The sequence below is a fragment of the Panthera uncia genome, chromosome D4 (assembly GCF_023721935.1).
Source record: "Panthera uncia isolate 11264 chromosome D4, Puncia_PCG_1.0, whole genome shotgun sequence".
NCBI classification, from domain to species: Eukaryota; Metazoa; Chordata; class Mammalia; order Carnivora; family Felidae; genus Panthera; species Panthera uncia.
The window spans coordinates 4,650,156-4,667,157 of NC_064807.1; the positions used below are offsets into that span (position 1 = coordinate 4,650,156).

The following is a 17,002-nucleotide window of genomic DNA, read 5'->3' on the forward strand; positions in this document are numbered from 1 at the left end:
GGCTCAGGTCATGATCTCCCAGTTTGTGGGTTCGAGCCCCGAGAGGCCGTCTGGGCTGACAGCTCAGAGCACGGAGCTGCTTCGGATTCTGCGTCTCCCTCTGTCTCTGCCCCTCCCCCGCTCGCACTCTGTCTCCCTGTGTGTCTCAAAAGTAAACGTTAAAAAATAAAAATAAAAACAAAAACAAAACAAAATAAAATGGCTGAATTTAGGTCAGGTGAATTTTACCACAATTTTGGAAAGTAAAATGAAGGAGATGGGCAGGCAAGCACGTGTGCCCAGAAAATATTTGGAATGAAGCACAGAGACTGTTGGCCACATTTATCTGAGGATCCAGGACGCGGGGGGGGGGAGGAAGAGGGGCGTCTCATTTTCCCCAAGCCATCAGCATTTGTTACTAGGGTTTTTTGTTTTTGTTTTGTTTTTCTTGACTTTTACCTGGTCAGGTAACACATGCGTTACCCTGATACAAAATCTAAACCTTCCAGAAAGAGCTAAATGATGCTCCGGTGCCGAGAGAGGCCCCTCGGAAGCATCCGCCTGCACAAAAGACAGAAAAATCCTACAGTACTGTTTCGGGAGGGTTTTCACTTCGTGATTCTTCGAATAAATACTTGCAGCTGTGAATAGGTGGCTGGGCCCAAGCCAAAGCTTCCTCAACATCATGAGGACCCCCCTCTCCCCCCTCACACACACACCCAAACACGTGGCAGGCCCCATTCCCAAGCGGGGGGGGGGGGGAACAATTATAAAGAGCATTTTAAACCTCAACCCGGAGCAGATCAACTTGTACCCACACTTGGTTTTCATTCGTCTTGTTTTGTTTTGTTTCGTTTTGTTTTGTGTCAGCTTGACTTCTCGACCCCGTGGTCTAAAATGAGTCAGTCAAGTAGAAGAAGCTGGGTTATCTTGTTTCTTTTTTTTTTAATTATTATTATTTTACAGAGAGAGAGAGAGAGAGAGAGAGAGAGAGAGAAGGGCTCCAAGTTTAGAGTAGCCACACAGAACAACAGCGGCAAAAGGTAAGTGAATTTTATTTGAACTCTGGAAACCCTCCACTCGGGACAGGGAGTGGGGCCGGGCTCTGCCTCGTGAAACCACCGGCTGGCGGTCCTTTTTCCCAAATAAAATGGCAAGGACACACTGCATTTCGCAAGCAGTGAAAGGAATGGAGTGTAGGTCAAAGCCATCATCCGAATCTTAGCGATGAAAGAATTACCCGCTTGGGGCGCCTGGGGGCTCAGTCGGTTAAGTGTCGGCTCTTGATTCCAGCTCAGGTCACGATCTCACGTTCGAGGGTTTGAGCCCCACATCGGGCTCTGTGGTGACAAGTGCGGAGCTTGCTTGGGATCCTCTCTCTCTCTTAAAATAAATAAACATTAAAAAAAAGAAAAAGAATCCCGTGCTTACATTCCTGACGCAATCCGGCTACACTGGGATTATGCGTCTCCTTGTGGCATCTGCTCCTTCACAGCCGCCTGGCGCCCGGCTGGAAGGCCCAGCGGCCACTGGGGTGCACGCGGACACCCCTGCATGTAACCCTCCTCTCTGCGTGGCCCCAGGCGATCCCCACCCTCCAGCCCCCCAAGGAGCCGACCCTGGTGAGCTGGTAGCCGTGCGCACTCGCGTTCTGCCCAGGGTCCCCCCAAAATCTAGAGGGGGCCTCCCCCCGTTGACAGACCGCGAGCCAGCTTTGTAATCAGGGCCTCTTTCCGCCGGGGACTCCCTGCTGCCTTGTGCTTGGGAACAGGACAGAGGGAGGAACAGAGAAGTGCCCCTCGGAGAGCTCCTTCCCTCACCCGCCCTCCCGGGACCCCGAGAGCAGGCACCCCGGAGCCGGGCCAGGGCCCCTGGCCCCTTCCCTCTCCTTCTGGCGCCTTCTGTGGCTCCCCCAGGGGGCCAGACTTCAAGGAGTCCGATGCCTCTGGCTTCAAAGGCTTCCAGGCCCAGATAAATCACAGGCGCTGATAGCCGAGCGGTCCCAGCGCCCAGGATGTTTGCTTCCAGCGGGTTTGTTTCTGCTGTTACCGGGGCTCCCCCAGGGACACAAAGGGCCGGGCGCCTGGCACTTCGAGGGCTCACCGCGGAAGGGGGCGTGCACAGATGCCTCTCTCTGCTCTGGGAGCCCCCCCTCGAGAGCCAGGCAAGCAGCCGGAGGAAGGTGGGGGGGACAAGCACAGAGGGTGGCCACAGCACTGTGGGGGGGGGGGGCGGGGAAGCACGTGACATGGAGCTCTTCCGGACAGCAGGCGTGTCCTCTGTGCCAAGTGGCTGGCCCCCATCTGGCCACGGACACCCAGAGGCTCCCTGACGGCAGGCGCTGTCGTGTGGGTGCCCCAACTCCTGACCCCAATACCGACCAGTCCTGGGGTCCCACGGCTCACGGATAGAAGGGGTGTCTGTTAGCAGTGTATGAGTCAGCTTGGGCTGCAGTAACAAATAGCCCCAGCTGGAGAGCTTATTCGATAGACATTTACTGCCTCAAGTCCCAGGGGCTGGCAGGGCTGGGTTTTCTCTTCCGATTTTCCCTGTGTCTTCTCTTCCTATTACCTTCCCTCCGGGTGTCTGTCTCTGAGCCCTAGTTTCCCCTTTTTATAAGGACACCAGTCATACTGGATTAGGACCCACCGTAATGACCTCGTTTTCACATGATCACACCTGCAAAAACCCTCTCTCCAAATAACGTCACATTCTCTAGTCTGGGGGTTAGGATTCTAATGCACCTCTTCGTGGGGGAAATGTAATTCATCTGGTAACAGCACAGTATTCTCTTTGTGAAAAATCTTTGAGAGGAACAACCCTCCAGCCTACAGCTAGAAGAATTTTAAACTAGGTTTTGAAAGACGGCTCCAATTGTATTTCCATCTCAGCATCCTTTCCGATTTCCCATTTTCTGCTTTGGTTTCAAAATATCAAGAAAACTCCAGTTCCTGTGGCCATTTTACACAAGGTTCCAGTATTTCAGCGGCTCTGGGGATTCTGGGATTAAAGGGAGCAGGCTGCCCCAGAGGTCCCAGAACAGGCCCACCTGGACGCAGCCCCCAATAGAGGGCTTGGGGGACAGCTTTTTTTTTTTAAATGTTTATTTATTTTGAGATTGGGAGAGAGAGAGAAAGCAAGCTGAGGGACAGAGAGAGAGAGAAAGAGATGGAGGGAGAGAATCCCAAGGAGGACCCGTGCCGTCAGCACAGAGCCTGACATGGGGCTCGAACCCACAAACTGTGAGATCATGACCTGAGCCGAAATCAAGAGTCAGATGCTCAACTAACTGAGCCACCCAGGCGCCCCTTGGGGGACAGCTTTAAAAATGATAAATGTTGGGGCGCTTGGGTGTCTCAGTGGGTTGAGCATCCGACTCTTGACTTCAGCTCAGGTCACGATCTCGAGGTTCACGGGATCGAGCCCTGCGTCGGGTCCAGAGCCTGAAGGCTGCTTCGGATTCTATCTCTTTCTCTCTCTCCAGCTTGTGCTCTCTCTCTCTCTCTCTCAAAATAAATAAACTTAAGAAATGATTTAGAAAATGATGAACGTTTAGAATGGGATGTGGACTGGACATCTGTGAAGCCAAGAGATGCCCCGTGTGGAGAGTCTAAAAACCCAGGGAACTAGCGGACGTGGGGTTCGTACAACTCTGTCTGCCCTTCCCCTGCTCGTTCCCTCCCTCTTTCTCCCTGTTGCTCTCTCAAAATAAATAAGTAAACTTAAAAAAAAAGACACGTCGGTATTCCCAACGTTTCGCCGTTAGAAATGGGGCAGCAGTGAACAGCTTGCCTCCCAGGCACGCGTGTATTTTGGGGGGGGCAAGCCACAGAACCTGTGTGTTTTGAATGTTAACAGTCAGTGTGAACCGCCCTCAAAGTGGCCACTGACACAGCACAGTGCCACGCTGCCCACGTCACCGCTGGCACAGTCCTCGTGGCCCACCCCAGGTTCAGCCAGGACTACACCGGGGTCATTGTCCTCTAAGGTGCACTGTGTTCCATCCTAAGGAGACCAAAGCCAAACGCCTTCCCTAAGTGTCGGGCCTTGTGCTAGTTCCGTTCCACACACAGCCTGCTGCCTGCTCCCTTTTCACCGCGGCATTAATTTCTCATCAATCTCATGAGTTACGTGGTCTGGATACAAACCCCCTCATCTGCCCTGTACGTTTTTTGTTTTTTGGGTTTTTTTTAATTTTTTTTAACGTTTATTTATTTTTGAGACCAAGAGAGACAGAGCATGAACGGGGGAGGGGCAGAGAGAGAGGGAGACACAGAATCCGAAACAGGCTCCAGGCTCTGAGCTGTCAGCACAGGGCCCGACGCGGGGCTCGAACCCACGGACCGTGAGATCGTGACCTGAGCCGAAGTCGGAAGCTTAACCAGCCAAGCCACCCAGGCGTCTCTTAAGTTTATTTATTGTTTTGAGAGAGAGAGAGAGACAGAGTGAGTGGGGGAGGGGCAGAGAGAGAGGGAAAAAGAGAATCCCAAGCAGGCTCCGTGCTCGAACAGGAGCCATGCCAAGCAGGCTCGGTGGGGCTCGAACTCACGAACCGCGAGACCGTGACCTGAGCCGAAACCAAGAGTCAGACGCGTAACCGACTGAGCCCCCCCAGGCGCCCCTGCCCTGTTTGTTGTAAACGTGTTCTCTCCATCCCGCAGTCTGGATTTTAGAGCGGACGTCAAATCCTCTGCAGCAGGAAACCCAAGACTTGAGTCTTTTTCTGCACTGTTGCTGAAAAGAATGGGGAGGGGCCAGTACAGCCCTGAAAGCTATAACGCCCCCCTCCTCCCTGTCTTTCTACACCTTGATAACCTCTGCCTGATGAGGCAGGTCCTCTGAGACGGGCGAAGAAATGCCCGCCGCACGGATTCCCCCCAGAGGTGCCAAGGAGCACCGATCCAAGAGACACCCGGAACGAAGGATCAGACCGACTCGATGGGGCCTTCCTGGGGGCCCCCCGCACACCTCTGCCCCAGGACCCAAATCTGCGGGGCCCCTCTCCACAGAGTGCCCACAGCCTGGGAACCACAGAACAGCACCTAGACCTGCTGGAATTCAGAGCCACAGCCCCCCCCCCCTGACCCGGGAACCCCAGGAACCCCGGGTCGGGCCGAAGGCCACTCTGGATGGTGAACAGCAAAGTTAACCGGCACCCGGACCCGGCTATGAACACAGCAAGCGTCAAAGGCCATTTTCCAGGGAGCCGGGAAAACAGGGCAGGGCCCGGGTCTCAGATAACGCTTGCCTGTGATAACAGTATTGAGACTATGTGGGAAACAGTTCTTACCATTCATGCCGAAGTATTTACAGGTAAAAAAATTAAGGCTGTCCGGGACCCATTAAGAGGGCTAGGGGAAGTGAAACAAAATTAACAGAATGTGTGACTGTTGAGGCTGTATGAAAAATACATAGGCGTTCACTGTGGTAGTCTAATTGCACGGATGTTTGAAGTTTTCTAGAATAAAAAGGTGAAGGAAGGGGCGCCTGGGTGGCTCAGTCGGTGAAGCGTCCGACTTCGGCTCAGGTCATGATCTCGCGGTCCGTGGGTTCGAGCCCCGTGTTGGGCTCTGTGTTGATAGCTCAGAGCCTGGAGCCTGCTTGGGATTCTGGGTCTCCCCCTCCCTCTCTCTGCCCCTTCCCTGCTCGCACTTGCTGTCTCTGTCTCAAAAATAAATAAGCTTAAAAAAAAAAACAAAAACAAAAACACGTTAGAAGTGCTGGCAATCCAGAAACAAGACTAAGACTTGGCGACTTTCAATCTAGTCGAAGAAACGGGGTCAAAAACATGTGAGTCCCACCCCTCCCCAGCCCTGTGTGAGGTCTGACACCATTTCCAATAAAACACAACCGATCGTGTCTTTCTTCTAAGAGACACTGGCTGCCGTCTCACGTGTGTATCACTGGACCCGTTCAGTTCTCTATTTGTAAACTGTTTCAAAATTTCCAGAAATGTTGCGAGATTCACGCACAAAGCTCCCCCCCCCCCACCCCACGCTCGTGACCAGATCCATTTCACCCAAGTGTCCATTATCCTCTGCACACACCGTGTTTTTATTCCGATTGTGGACACCACGTCCTTTATCCCGGAACACACAGCATACGCTTCCTGAAAGCCCGCACTTTCTCTTCCATAACCTTCATACAATGAACAAACTCAGGAAAGTGAACTTTGACAACGCTTTTGAATAACTTACCCCACATTCCAACGACAGCCACGTCGGCGTGTTTTTGCTGTAGCACGGACCCATGTGGACTCACACACTCTGCATTCGCTGTCCCTTCCTGGAGTCTCCTTCAAGCTGGACCCGTCCCGCAGCCGTTTTCATCCTTCACGACACTGACCTTTTCTATGCAAAGTCTTTCATAAAGTGCCCCTCCAGCTGGGCTTGCTGGTTTGCATCACCATCACACTCAGCTTTTGCAACCCCAAGCTCAGATGCAACCCCAGGGATGCCCTTCGCAGAAGGGTGATGTCTCTCTGCCCGCCCTGGTGGCGTGAGCCTTGATCACCCAGTCAGGGTGACATCCCATGTCTCCGGTCTTGTCACTAACTGTCCCCTTGCAAGTGAGGGCTCTGGGGGGAAATAACTTTTCCCACCAACATTTCCTGCTCCCCACGAAGCATGGCTTCTTTTCTAAAACATTTTCTTAAATGTTCATTTATTTTATGGGAGGAGGAGGGGCAGAGAGAGAAGGAGACACAGAACCCGAGGCGGGCTCCAGGCTCCGAGCTGTCAGCACAGAGCCCGACGCGGGGCTCGAACCCACGAACCGCGAGATCGTGACCTGAGCCTGAGTCGGACGCTTAACGGCCTGAGCCACCCAGGCGCCCCACGCATGGCCTCTTTTAATTAGATTCAGCACTCATCTCTACAATTCCTGTGGCCAAGAGTGATTCTTCCTACTCACCGCACACGTATGAGTTGGCGTTTTGCTGTAAGGAAGTGCCCTCTCTTCCCCCATCCCTTCCACTTATTTATGTAACACAGTGGGTTAAATAGTGTCCCCAAAATTCATATCCTCCTAGAACTTCAAATGTGACCCTATCGAGAAGCAGTCTTTGCAGAAGTAACGAGTGCAGGATCCCGAGACAAAATCATCCTGGATTTAAAGCAGGCCTAAACCCAACGACAGGTGTCCTCACAGGAAGACGAAGGGACACACACAGTCACAAAGGAAAGGCGGCCACGTGAAAGTGGAAAAAAGAGCAAGCTGATGCGGCCACGAGACAAGGGACCCCGGAAGCCACCGGGAGCTAGAAGAGACAAAACAGGATCCTCCTTCAGAGACTCCGGAGGGAGGCCGGGCTGCTGACCTTGACCTCTTCATTTTCTATGGACATCTCCATCTTTTTTTTTTTTTTTTTTAACATTTATTTATTTTTGAGACCAAGAGAGACAGAGCATGAACGGGGGAGGGTCAGAGAGAGGGAGACACAGAATCCGAAACAGGCTCCAGGCTCTGAGCTGTCAGCACAGAGCCCGACGCGGGGCTCAAACTCACGGACCGCGAGATCATGACCCGAGCCGAAGTCGGCCGCTTAACCGACTGAGCCACCCAGGCGCCCCACATCTCCATCTTCTAAGTCACCTTGTTTGTGCTCCTCTGTCAGGAGGCCCCGGGGCCCTAACACTCGTATTCAGTTGCTTATTTACTTATCTTCAGCGTTGAGTCACAGATTGCTATTTTGTTCCATGGAACATCCACCTTCGTTTGAGGCTTAACTTTGTTCCAGATTTGACCACCTGTACTCCTTCAAGTTGTCACCTGCATGTTTGGTATGTCCCCATTGTGTCTGATTGCTTACTTTGTATCGCGAGAACTCGCTCCGCGCTCCCGGCTTATCTTGTATTTCTCCCCATCCTGGCCCCACTGGAATCAGTCATTTCTCCAAAGTATTCCTAGTTCCTTCAATGTGCAACAGAATCTAGCAACCAAGACCCGCACAAGGAGAGTGCTCATTGCTAATGAGGTGCCAGGACATAACTATTACCTATAGAAATATACATGTTTTACTAGTTAGGATTTCATAATCTTAACACTCACTATTTTGTGTGTGTGTCGTGGGGGAGGGTTGTTGTGTCTGTGAATACACGAAATCGTGACTTATACCAGTTTCTCCAATTCCAATCCAACCCCTCTGGGTTCTTCCTTGTCTCCCTCCCTCCCTCCCTCCCTCCCTCCCTTCCTTATTTGCCTGCCCCTCCTTCCACAGTAGGAACCTTGCCTACAACACTATCAACACACTTCGTACAAGGATGTCTGATTTCATACGCAGTTCACAGTTTTAGATTAGATCTCACTGTGAAAAATGAACCTAAGAATGCAAGATTTGTTGCCATTTGTTTTGTCTGTTTTTAATCTACACGGAGGATACATAGAGTACAGGGACCACAGTCACCTGATCTAGGTCTCCTGGCTCCTTATTAGCGTAGTTACGTTATTCATTTGCAATATACTTGGGTTTCTTTACTTGGTTACATTCAGTTTTAGTTTCCTGCCATCTTTAGTGATTCAGTTTTATTTCTTGAGCATTAGTACATTAACATGCTCCAAAGTCAAAACTACACAAAAATATATGGGAATAAACTAGGAAGAGAAAGAAACTACCGTGGGGGCTCCTGGGCGGCTCAGTCAGTTGAGCATCAGACTCTTGGTTTTGGTTCAGGTCATGCTGAAAATACATGAAAATCCTAATATCATACTGAATAGTGAAAAACAGAAAACTTTTGCTCTAGGATCAGGAACAAAACAAGAGTGTCTGATTTCACCACTTCTATTAAACACAGTATTGGAAGTTCTAGATCAAGCAATTAAGCAAAAACAAAAAAAAAGAAATAAAAGGCATCCAAAATTGGAAAGAAGTAAACTTATCTGTTCACAAATGGCATGACTTTGCATACAGATCCAGAAAAATTCTACTTGAGCAACTAAATGAATTCAGCAAACTCACAGGACACAAAATTAACAGGCGAAAATCGGTTGCATTTCTACACAGTAACTAAGAACAATCTTTAAAGGAAATTAAGAAAATATTTCCATGCACCACAGCACCAAAAAGAATAAAATACTTGGAAACATACCTAACCAAGTGGGTCAAAGAGTTGTACACTGAGGGGCACCTGGCTGGCTCAGTCAGTGGAGCGTGGGATTCTTCATCTTGGGGTTGTGAGTTCGAGCCCCACGTTGGGTACAGAAACTACTCAAAAATAAACTCTTTAAAAAAAAAAAACTTGTTCACTGAAAACTACAAAACATTGCTGAGAGAAATTAAAGAAGATCTAAATAAATGGAAAGACATCCCTTGTTTGTGGATTCAAAGACTTGTCAAGATGTTCAAGGTGCCTGGGTGGCTCAGTTGGTTGGCCATCCTGGCTCTTGGTTTTGGCTCAGGTCATGATCTCAGGGTCGTTGGATCGAACCCCATGTCGAGCTCCTCACTGGCGGTGCAGAGCCTGCTTGGGATTCTCTCTCCCTCTTTCTCTGTCCCTCCCCCACTCATGCACGCCCTCTCCCTTTCTCTCTCTCTCTCTGTCTCAACAACTAAAAAAAATTATGGAATTTTAAAAAAATTATTCAGCCTTAAAAAGACATGAGGTACTGAAACATGATGCTACAATGTGAATGAACTTTGAAAGCCCTACGCAAAGTGAAAGAAACCCGTTACAAAAAGACAAAGACCGTATAATCCCATTTATTTGAGGTCCCTACAGTAGTGACCTTCAGAGAGACAGAAAGTGTAACGGTGGGCGCCGGGGGCTGGAAGAAGGGGGAGTCAGGAGCCAGTGTTTAACAGGGACCGTTTCAGTTTGGGGAGAGGAAAAGTTCTGGAGATGGACAGTGGGGATGGGGACACAACAGCGTGAATGTGCTTCCTGCCACCAAACTACACCATTACGAGTGGTTAAAAGGCTCTACTTTGTGCTTATTTTATATTAATTAAAAAAAAAAAATCTCTTGGCCGCCTGGGTGGCTCAATGTCCAACTTCGGCTTAGGTCTTGATCTCGCGGTTCAGGAGTTCAAGCCCCGCGTCGGGCTCTGTGCTGACAGCTTGGAGCCTGGGTCCTTTTTGGTTGTTTATTTGTTCGTTTGTTTGTAAAACCAAGCAGATGTACAACTAGCCAGAGCCTGTACCCCGCACGCTCATTACACAGAGCACCCCCCCACTTGTCACCGGCTCCTCCTGCAGACTTATCTTGCTCAATTTTTCACTGTTGCACACTGCTCTGGAGTCGTATCCAATGTTACACCCAGACTATGGGTGTAACCAGATATGGTGACTGGGGGTCATTTCACTATGTAGAAGAAAACCCCCCATTTCCAACACACAGCATCCCGTGGGAGGGCTACTGGGTCGATTCCGTACCATGTGTGACGCGGGGGCTGCGCCCGAAAGCTTTCTCCAGCCTGCAGCCCCCTCTCCCTCCCCACGCCCCTCAGGCCACCCATCCGTGGGCTGCTCACTTTCCAGATGGAGCTCGAGCGTCCACACCGAACTCCTCCTTGCCGTACCCCAAATCCCACTCATTCTCCTGTCCGATGCCCGTTGTCTGCCCGGAGCCAAAATGCTGAGTGCAACCCTCCTCCAGACCCCTAAGGGACGACTGGACTTTTCTTCTGCCTCAGTTTACCCCCAGGAAGCTCCTTACCCAGAGAAAAGGACCAGAGAAAGACCCTTTCCTGGAAGTCCCCCAAAGACTCCAACACCAAGCACCTCGAGTTTTTTTCCTTAAGTTTATTTATTTTTGAGAGAGAAAGTGAGCATGCTGGAACAGGGGAGAGGCAGAGAGAGAGACAGAGAGAGGGGGAGAGAGAGAAAGAGACAGAATCCGAAGCAGGCTCCAGGCTCCGAGCTGTCAGCACAGAGCCGGACGCGGGGCTCGAACTCACGAACCGGGAGATCATGACCTGAGAGGAAGTCGGACGCTTCACCGACTGAGCCACCCAGGCGCCCCAACCCCTCGAGTTTTCACGCACCTCCTTTCTTGGGTACAAACACGACCCCCTCAACCCCCCCAACGGCCGCCCAAATTACCCCTAAGCCCCGGCTGCAGCATCCCCCCCCTTGCCCCCCCCCCCCCCCCCCCCCAACGTCCTGAACACGTCTGTGAGCGGAGACCCTCACGCTTGACCCCGTGTGATTTCCCCTGCTGCGTGGACGGCACTCTGGCTGCTCCCTCCTCCGGCCCCCTCCTCCTCCGGCCCCCCAGGGCTGCCGTGGGATCTGGGGTAAGAGAGACCTCCGCCAGGGCTGCCCGCCTTTGGGGGTGACCACACGTCTTCTGCTCCCTTCGGGGGTCCCTTTGCCAAATCTCGCCGATTCTGTCAGTCTGGACTCTGAGTTTCCCCCCCTCCCTCGTCCTGCCCCCTACAAGTGGCCCTCCCTGCGGGAGACGGCTTCTGCACCTCCCAGTGTGCCAGGCATGGTGCAGGGGGCGGGGGCTACCGGGTAGGCGGGAAGGCGTCCTCGGCCCTTCCCCTGTGCGCAGGGGAAGCTGCACCGTGCACGCTCACTCCTCAGGGGACACGCGTTTCTCTTCTCCTCTTCGAGATCTCCCACTGCAAGATCGATCCCACACTCAGCCTGATTGAACAGTCGTCGCCGCCCCCGTCCTCTGTGCTCTTCGTGGCTCGGAAACTGCGGCGACACCCCTCCCCAACACACACACACACACACACACACACGCGCGCGCGTGGGTGCATGGTGCACACACGCGCTCACGTAATTCTGTCTAGCCGGTGCCCTGGGAGGCTCCCTGCCTTGGTCCTCACCCACCCGCCGGGCGCCCTCGGGGCAGGAGGGCACAGAGCAGGGCCCATCCAGTCCCGGTCTGCCCTTCCGACCCCCCACGGCCAACAGGCAAAATGTAAGCAAACACGGGGGAAGCCCCTCCTGGCTCTGGGCTCTCCCACATGCTCCTGGAGCACGTGACAAACACACAGCCCCTGGACAAAGAGGAGGGACGGGCAGCCCCTCGGGCGGTGGCCGAGACAGCTTCCTGCGGTGATGAAAATGTCCTGTGGGTGCCAGCCCGGGAAATGCAGCCAGTGCGGTGAGGAACGGAGTCTTTCGCTTCGCTGTAACCGCAACAGCTCCACGGACCCCGTGGATGTACCCCGTGGCTCCTGTCCCGCACAGCTCCCGTCTGTGGTGAGGGTTTCCTATACTGAACCGCGCGGTGCCCCACCCAGCCGTCCAGGAGGGCGCGGGGCCGTGGAAACCAGGAGGCTGGGAGCTCTGGAGACTTGGGAAACCCTCCCCCACTCCCCCAGGACTTGAAGAAGCCGCCACATTCTCCCCAGATAACATCTCAAAAGTGACAGAGTACCTCCTGGGGCTTACTCCGACAATTAAAGACACACACACCAGCTCCCACTGGAACCTGAGACTTTCTGGAGGACAAGCCACTTAGCCTAATTAGGCTAAATTTTTCTGTAATTATTTCCTTCCCTTTGGCTTTTGATTTTTTTTTGGGGGGGGGGGGGTGGTTCTTTCCATATAAAACTCAAAAAAAAAAAAAAAAGAGAGAGAGAGAGATTCCCAAAATGGGGCAAACCACACACCAACACAATTCCCTAATTTTGGAAGCTTTCAGAAAATTCCAGGCATTGTTCGACAATTCCTTGGCCACCCCGTTCATAGGATTTTGAAACAGATCACACCCCAGATATGATTTATGACCATCTTTCCAACCTGGCGAGCTCCCCCACAGAAGCAAATACATACAGACTCAAAAGAGGCCGGTACCGAACCCCCGCTGGTTGTGACCCTAATTAAGCAGCAGGAGCGCCTGTGGCTGCAGGATTTTCACTTGCAAACTCAGGAAGCCCTCCCTACACATCAAACTCCCTGCAGCAAACAGCACAGGACCAAAGCACCCAAAGGGTCACCGCAAAGCGATGTTTTCGACAACCGTCCTTTTGACCCCAATCGTCCTCTCGTGAAATTGCTACTGGCCATGCAAAATCCGGACTTACCCAGCAACGTTCCTCCGTAAAGCAAAGCCCCCCTTTGCTTTGAAAGCTTTCGTGCATGACATTCATGGAGGTCACCTGGCAGTCACCACAGGGTCCCCCAAGAAGGAAGTATCTTAATGGTAGCCTTCTTTACCAGAATGGAGTCACAGCCCTGAAGGAGACACCCCCCCCCCCCCCCCCCCCCCCCCCCCCGCGGGGGCACGGGGGGAAAACCGGAACTCCCCCTTCCCCCCCCTCTTCCCCAGGGGGGGCCGGGGGGGGGGGGGGGGGGGGGGGGAGGCGGGGCGGACACCTTGGGATCTGCTTTCAGGTTCCCAGGGAATGGACCAAATAAACACCAAAAGGCCTCCGACATCAACGAAAGCTTCAGAAGATGGTTATAAACCCTGGGTGGGGAGAACACTCGCAGCGGCCCCGCTCTTTCCCTGGACTCCAACTTGGAATTACAGAATTAGCACCCTCCCAGGGAAACGAGATACAGAGTATACAAATTTCCTGTGCTTCATCAGACTGGCCAGGCTTCTGCAGATCAGGGAAACCAAGCCCTTCACACCCAGCTGCCATTTCAATGATAATAACTTTCCACCTCCTGCCCTCCCCAGGAATGCATTTGAAAGACCAGCCACCTCTCCAGCTGATAACTGGCCTCAGAAATCCCCCCCGCAGAGGATTCATCTTCCCTACCTGTCAGAAGGCCTGTGGCCCCACCACATTTCTATCCCACTGATGGCTCCGGAAAAGATTCCAAAGGAAAAAGTCGTGTTAAACCCAGGCTCTGCCAGGCTTAAATGTCTGAGGTTAAACCAAGACTAAACCTTCAACGGGAAGCGAGTAATTCACTGCAAATCACTCCATCAGAGGAGAGTAACATACAAACACCAAGGAAGGCTGTGCTTTGACCGACAACGGGAAAAAGGGTTAACAATAAAGACAGAAAGGTTTTTCACACTGCCTCCTCAATCTGCAAATCACTGTCCCCCAAAACTATCCCAGTAAGCACGTTTTTAAACCCGGGGGGGGCGGGTTTGGTTTGTTTTTTGGTTTTTGTTTTTGAACCCAAAACACTAAGCGCAAAATTCTGGTCCGTTTTCTAACTGTGACTTACTTGACTAATTGAAAATTCAGCCTCGTGGACTGGAGCCCCCATGGGCACCCAACGCCATTTCTGGGAACACTTCAGGACAACAGCTTACAGTGGGACGCCCCTCAGGATCGGTGGTGTCGCGGGTCTCAGGGTAGCCCGGGTAGCCTTCAGGATTTAGCAGACACCAGGGTTAAACTCACTATTCAATATCGAAACATTTCAAATGTGTGCGTCTTTGCTCAGTATTCAGCCATAATAAGAAAAACATGTTGCCTTACTATACACAGGAAAACTTTTCTTTTTCCAAAGTCTTCTTACTCAAGATGTGTTCACTTGCTTACTTCCAAATGGACTGCGATCATTTATTACGACCATCTCTCCAGGGATCCCATCTCTCCAGGGATCCGAGGCCAGAAATCAACGCTGCACTATCAAAATGGGGGAAAGGAGAGCCCCCAAACTGTCCCTCCCAGTCGATCCTACCTAGGCGGGGTACACAGTCCATCAGGTGTTTGTCTCCTTAGGAAACAGAGCCTTCTAGAAAAACGCAGACGAAGAACTTATAAATCCTCCCACAATAACCTTTCCAAGTTTTTCCATAGTAACATGATTTGTGTATAAAATACACCCAAATTACAAGGATTCCTCTTCATAGCAGAAAAGACTCCAAACACCCAAATCTCCTGTAATCACTAAAGTGTATTCATATTTGGAGTACGAATGCTCATATTTGACTCCCAGAAGGAGAAGGAGAGGGAGGAACAGCTTTCCTACTCCCTCCCTGTACAGAGATTACTAGTTCCCTGGAAGAAGAAAGTTACCTCCACACAGGGTTCAAAAGTTAAGCAGAATGACACAGGACTGCTTTCTTCCTCAGAGACGGTCTGAAAGTCGACTGGAAAGGACAGCAATGTTTAAACTACTGCGCTAAAAAACGCGAGCAACTTTCCTGTTGTCGTTCCAAGGGCCGATCTGAGCAACAGACGGGTCACCCTCCCTGGAAGCTCCCAGCTCCCACGCCACCCCACTCCACCCTCCGCACAGGCCGCAGCCGCAGGTCGGCCCAGCGGAGTCGTGCAGGACAAGTGACCCCCGCGCGCCCACCGCGCCAGCGCTGCGCCACCGCGCGTCCAGGCTCGGCTTTAAGCCCCTCCCGCCCCCCTCCCAACAGCGCAGCAAACGGGTCGCCCGACTCTTAAAGGGGAGAGGGACTCCTGCGGGGAGGAGGGCTGCAGAAATCCACAGGGATGTTGTGCGAATCGCCCAGACCGACTTCGAATATGCTTTACTCACCACCGCACCGTGCACCCGGGGCGGTTTACGCTTTGAGGGGCAGCGACGGAATGCAAACCCCCTGCCCAAATCCAGTAACCAGAAATGTCTGACGTAATCAGCGTCTGCTTAAACCCAGACGACCCCCAGAAAGGCTGCCCAGCATTGCCGGTTCTGCAGACAGGTCCCCGGAGCGGGCAGCTGGCAGCAAGACGCGGGAAGAGCTGAGCCCCCTTGCGCGACAGTCCCTTAGCTCTCACCTGCCCGCAGGAATACGCGGAGTGGTGCACGGTGCAAGAGGGGGGCGACACCGAATCCCTCTTACGAGTAAGGGAGCGGCTCACACATTTCTGGGGCTGGAAGCGAACCTCCTCGGCCTCCAAGCCTCCCGCCAGGAGGCACCGCCGCCCTCCCCCGCCCCGGCAGGGTGCCCGGAATTCGGCCGCCGCGCGCAGGCCGGAGGTGCCGGGGGGGTCCGGACGGCGTGGGCGAGCGCCGCCTCCTTGGGCTCCCCGGGGGGGTGCCCCCCGGCTCCCTCCGCACCGCGCCAGTTCCTACGCGCCCCGGGACCCGCGCAGACAAACCCGCGCAGCGCCCCCGCCCCCCCCCCTCCGGGGGCAACGTGTGCCCCTCCAGGAAAACGCCACCAGGAACCTGGGCCCGACCCTCCAGCCGCGTGCCTGGTCCCGGGTCTCGGGGCGCCGCCCCAGCAGCCGAAAGGCCGCCCGGCGACCCCCGACCCCAAGCAGGAAACGCCACTCGGCTACCTCCCGGGAGCCGAGGAGGGGGGTTTCGGGGCCAACAAAAGGGAAGCCAAAGTCCTCTTCGACCGGGCGGCGGGGTCGGGAGCCCCCTCCCCCGGGCCCCGCCCGATTGCGGCGCCGGCCCCGCTTGGGGGGCTCGGGCTCAGAGGGGGAGCGGGGGCCGGGGAGCCCTGCAGGGGAAACCCGGGAGGGCCAGGTCCGAGACGAGATCCTGAGAACCAGAGACAGGTCTGCGGACCCAGGCCCGGGCCGCATTCACACTCACGACCCTCGCAGACCCCCGGCCGGGGGCTTCCCCGCCGGCACCGCCTGCCCGCGCGCCCGGCCTCTGGAAACACTTGGCCGTCCCCTGAGCGCGCCTCCCTGGAAGCAGACCCGGCGGCGGGGCGCGGGGCCGAGGCGGGCCGGGCGCGGAGGGACCCTAGGCGGCGCCCCTGGCTCGGGAGGGCGGCCCGGGGCGGCACAGGCTCGGAGGCACAGACCCGGGAGCACCGAGGGGACGCGCCGGGGCGGGCGCGGGGCGGCGGGTCCTACCTGAGGTCCGGGGCACGCAGAGCAGGAGCGCGGCGGCCACCCAGACGGCTGGGGCGCACAGTGGCGGCAGCGCGGAGCCCCGGGCCATGCCGCGGGCCGAGGGGGCCGGGGCGCGGGGGGCCGGCGGGGCGCGGGGGGGCCGGGCGCCACCACCCCTGTGGGCCGCGCGTCCGCTGCCCTTCCTCCCGGGCGCGGCGCGAGTCGGTCCCTTTCGAGGAACTCCTCGTCTCTCTCACGTCCCGGCCCGAGTGCGCCTCTCGGCTCCCGGCGCGGCGCGGGCTGGCTGCGAGGCTCCGGGGCGCGGGCTGGGCGTCCCGCCGGCCGCCGGGACGAGCGCGGGGGGCGGACCGCGGGCGCGCAGGAGGCAGGGTCCCCGGCTCGCCCGCC

The 17,002-nt window shown here is 54.5% G+C and overlaps 1 protein-coding gene across 1 annotated transcript in view; it reads right to left on the minus strand.

The window, feature by feature from the left end:
• The window catches only part of ROR2 (receptor tyrosine kinase like orphan receptor 2), a 198,402-nt gene extending 181,411 nt beyond the window's left edge, over positions 1–16,991 (minus strand). Inside the window, exon 1 of the mRNA XM_049641347.1 lies at positions 16,616–16,991. Within this exon, the coding sequence (XP_049497304.1) occupies positions 16,616–16,703 (88 nt within the window). The 5' untranslated portion in view covers positions 16,704–16,991. The remainder of the gene's footprint in view (positions 1–16,615) is intronic.
• Positions 16,992–17,002: the final 11 nt, after the last annotated feature.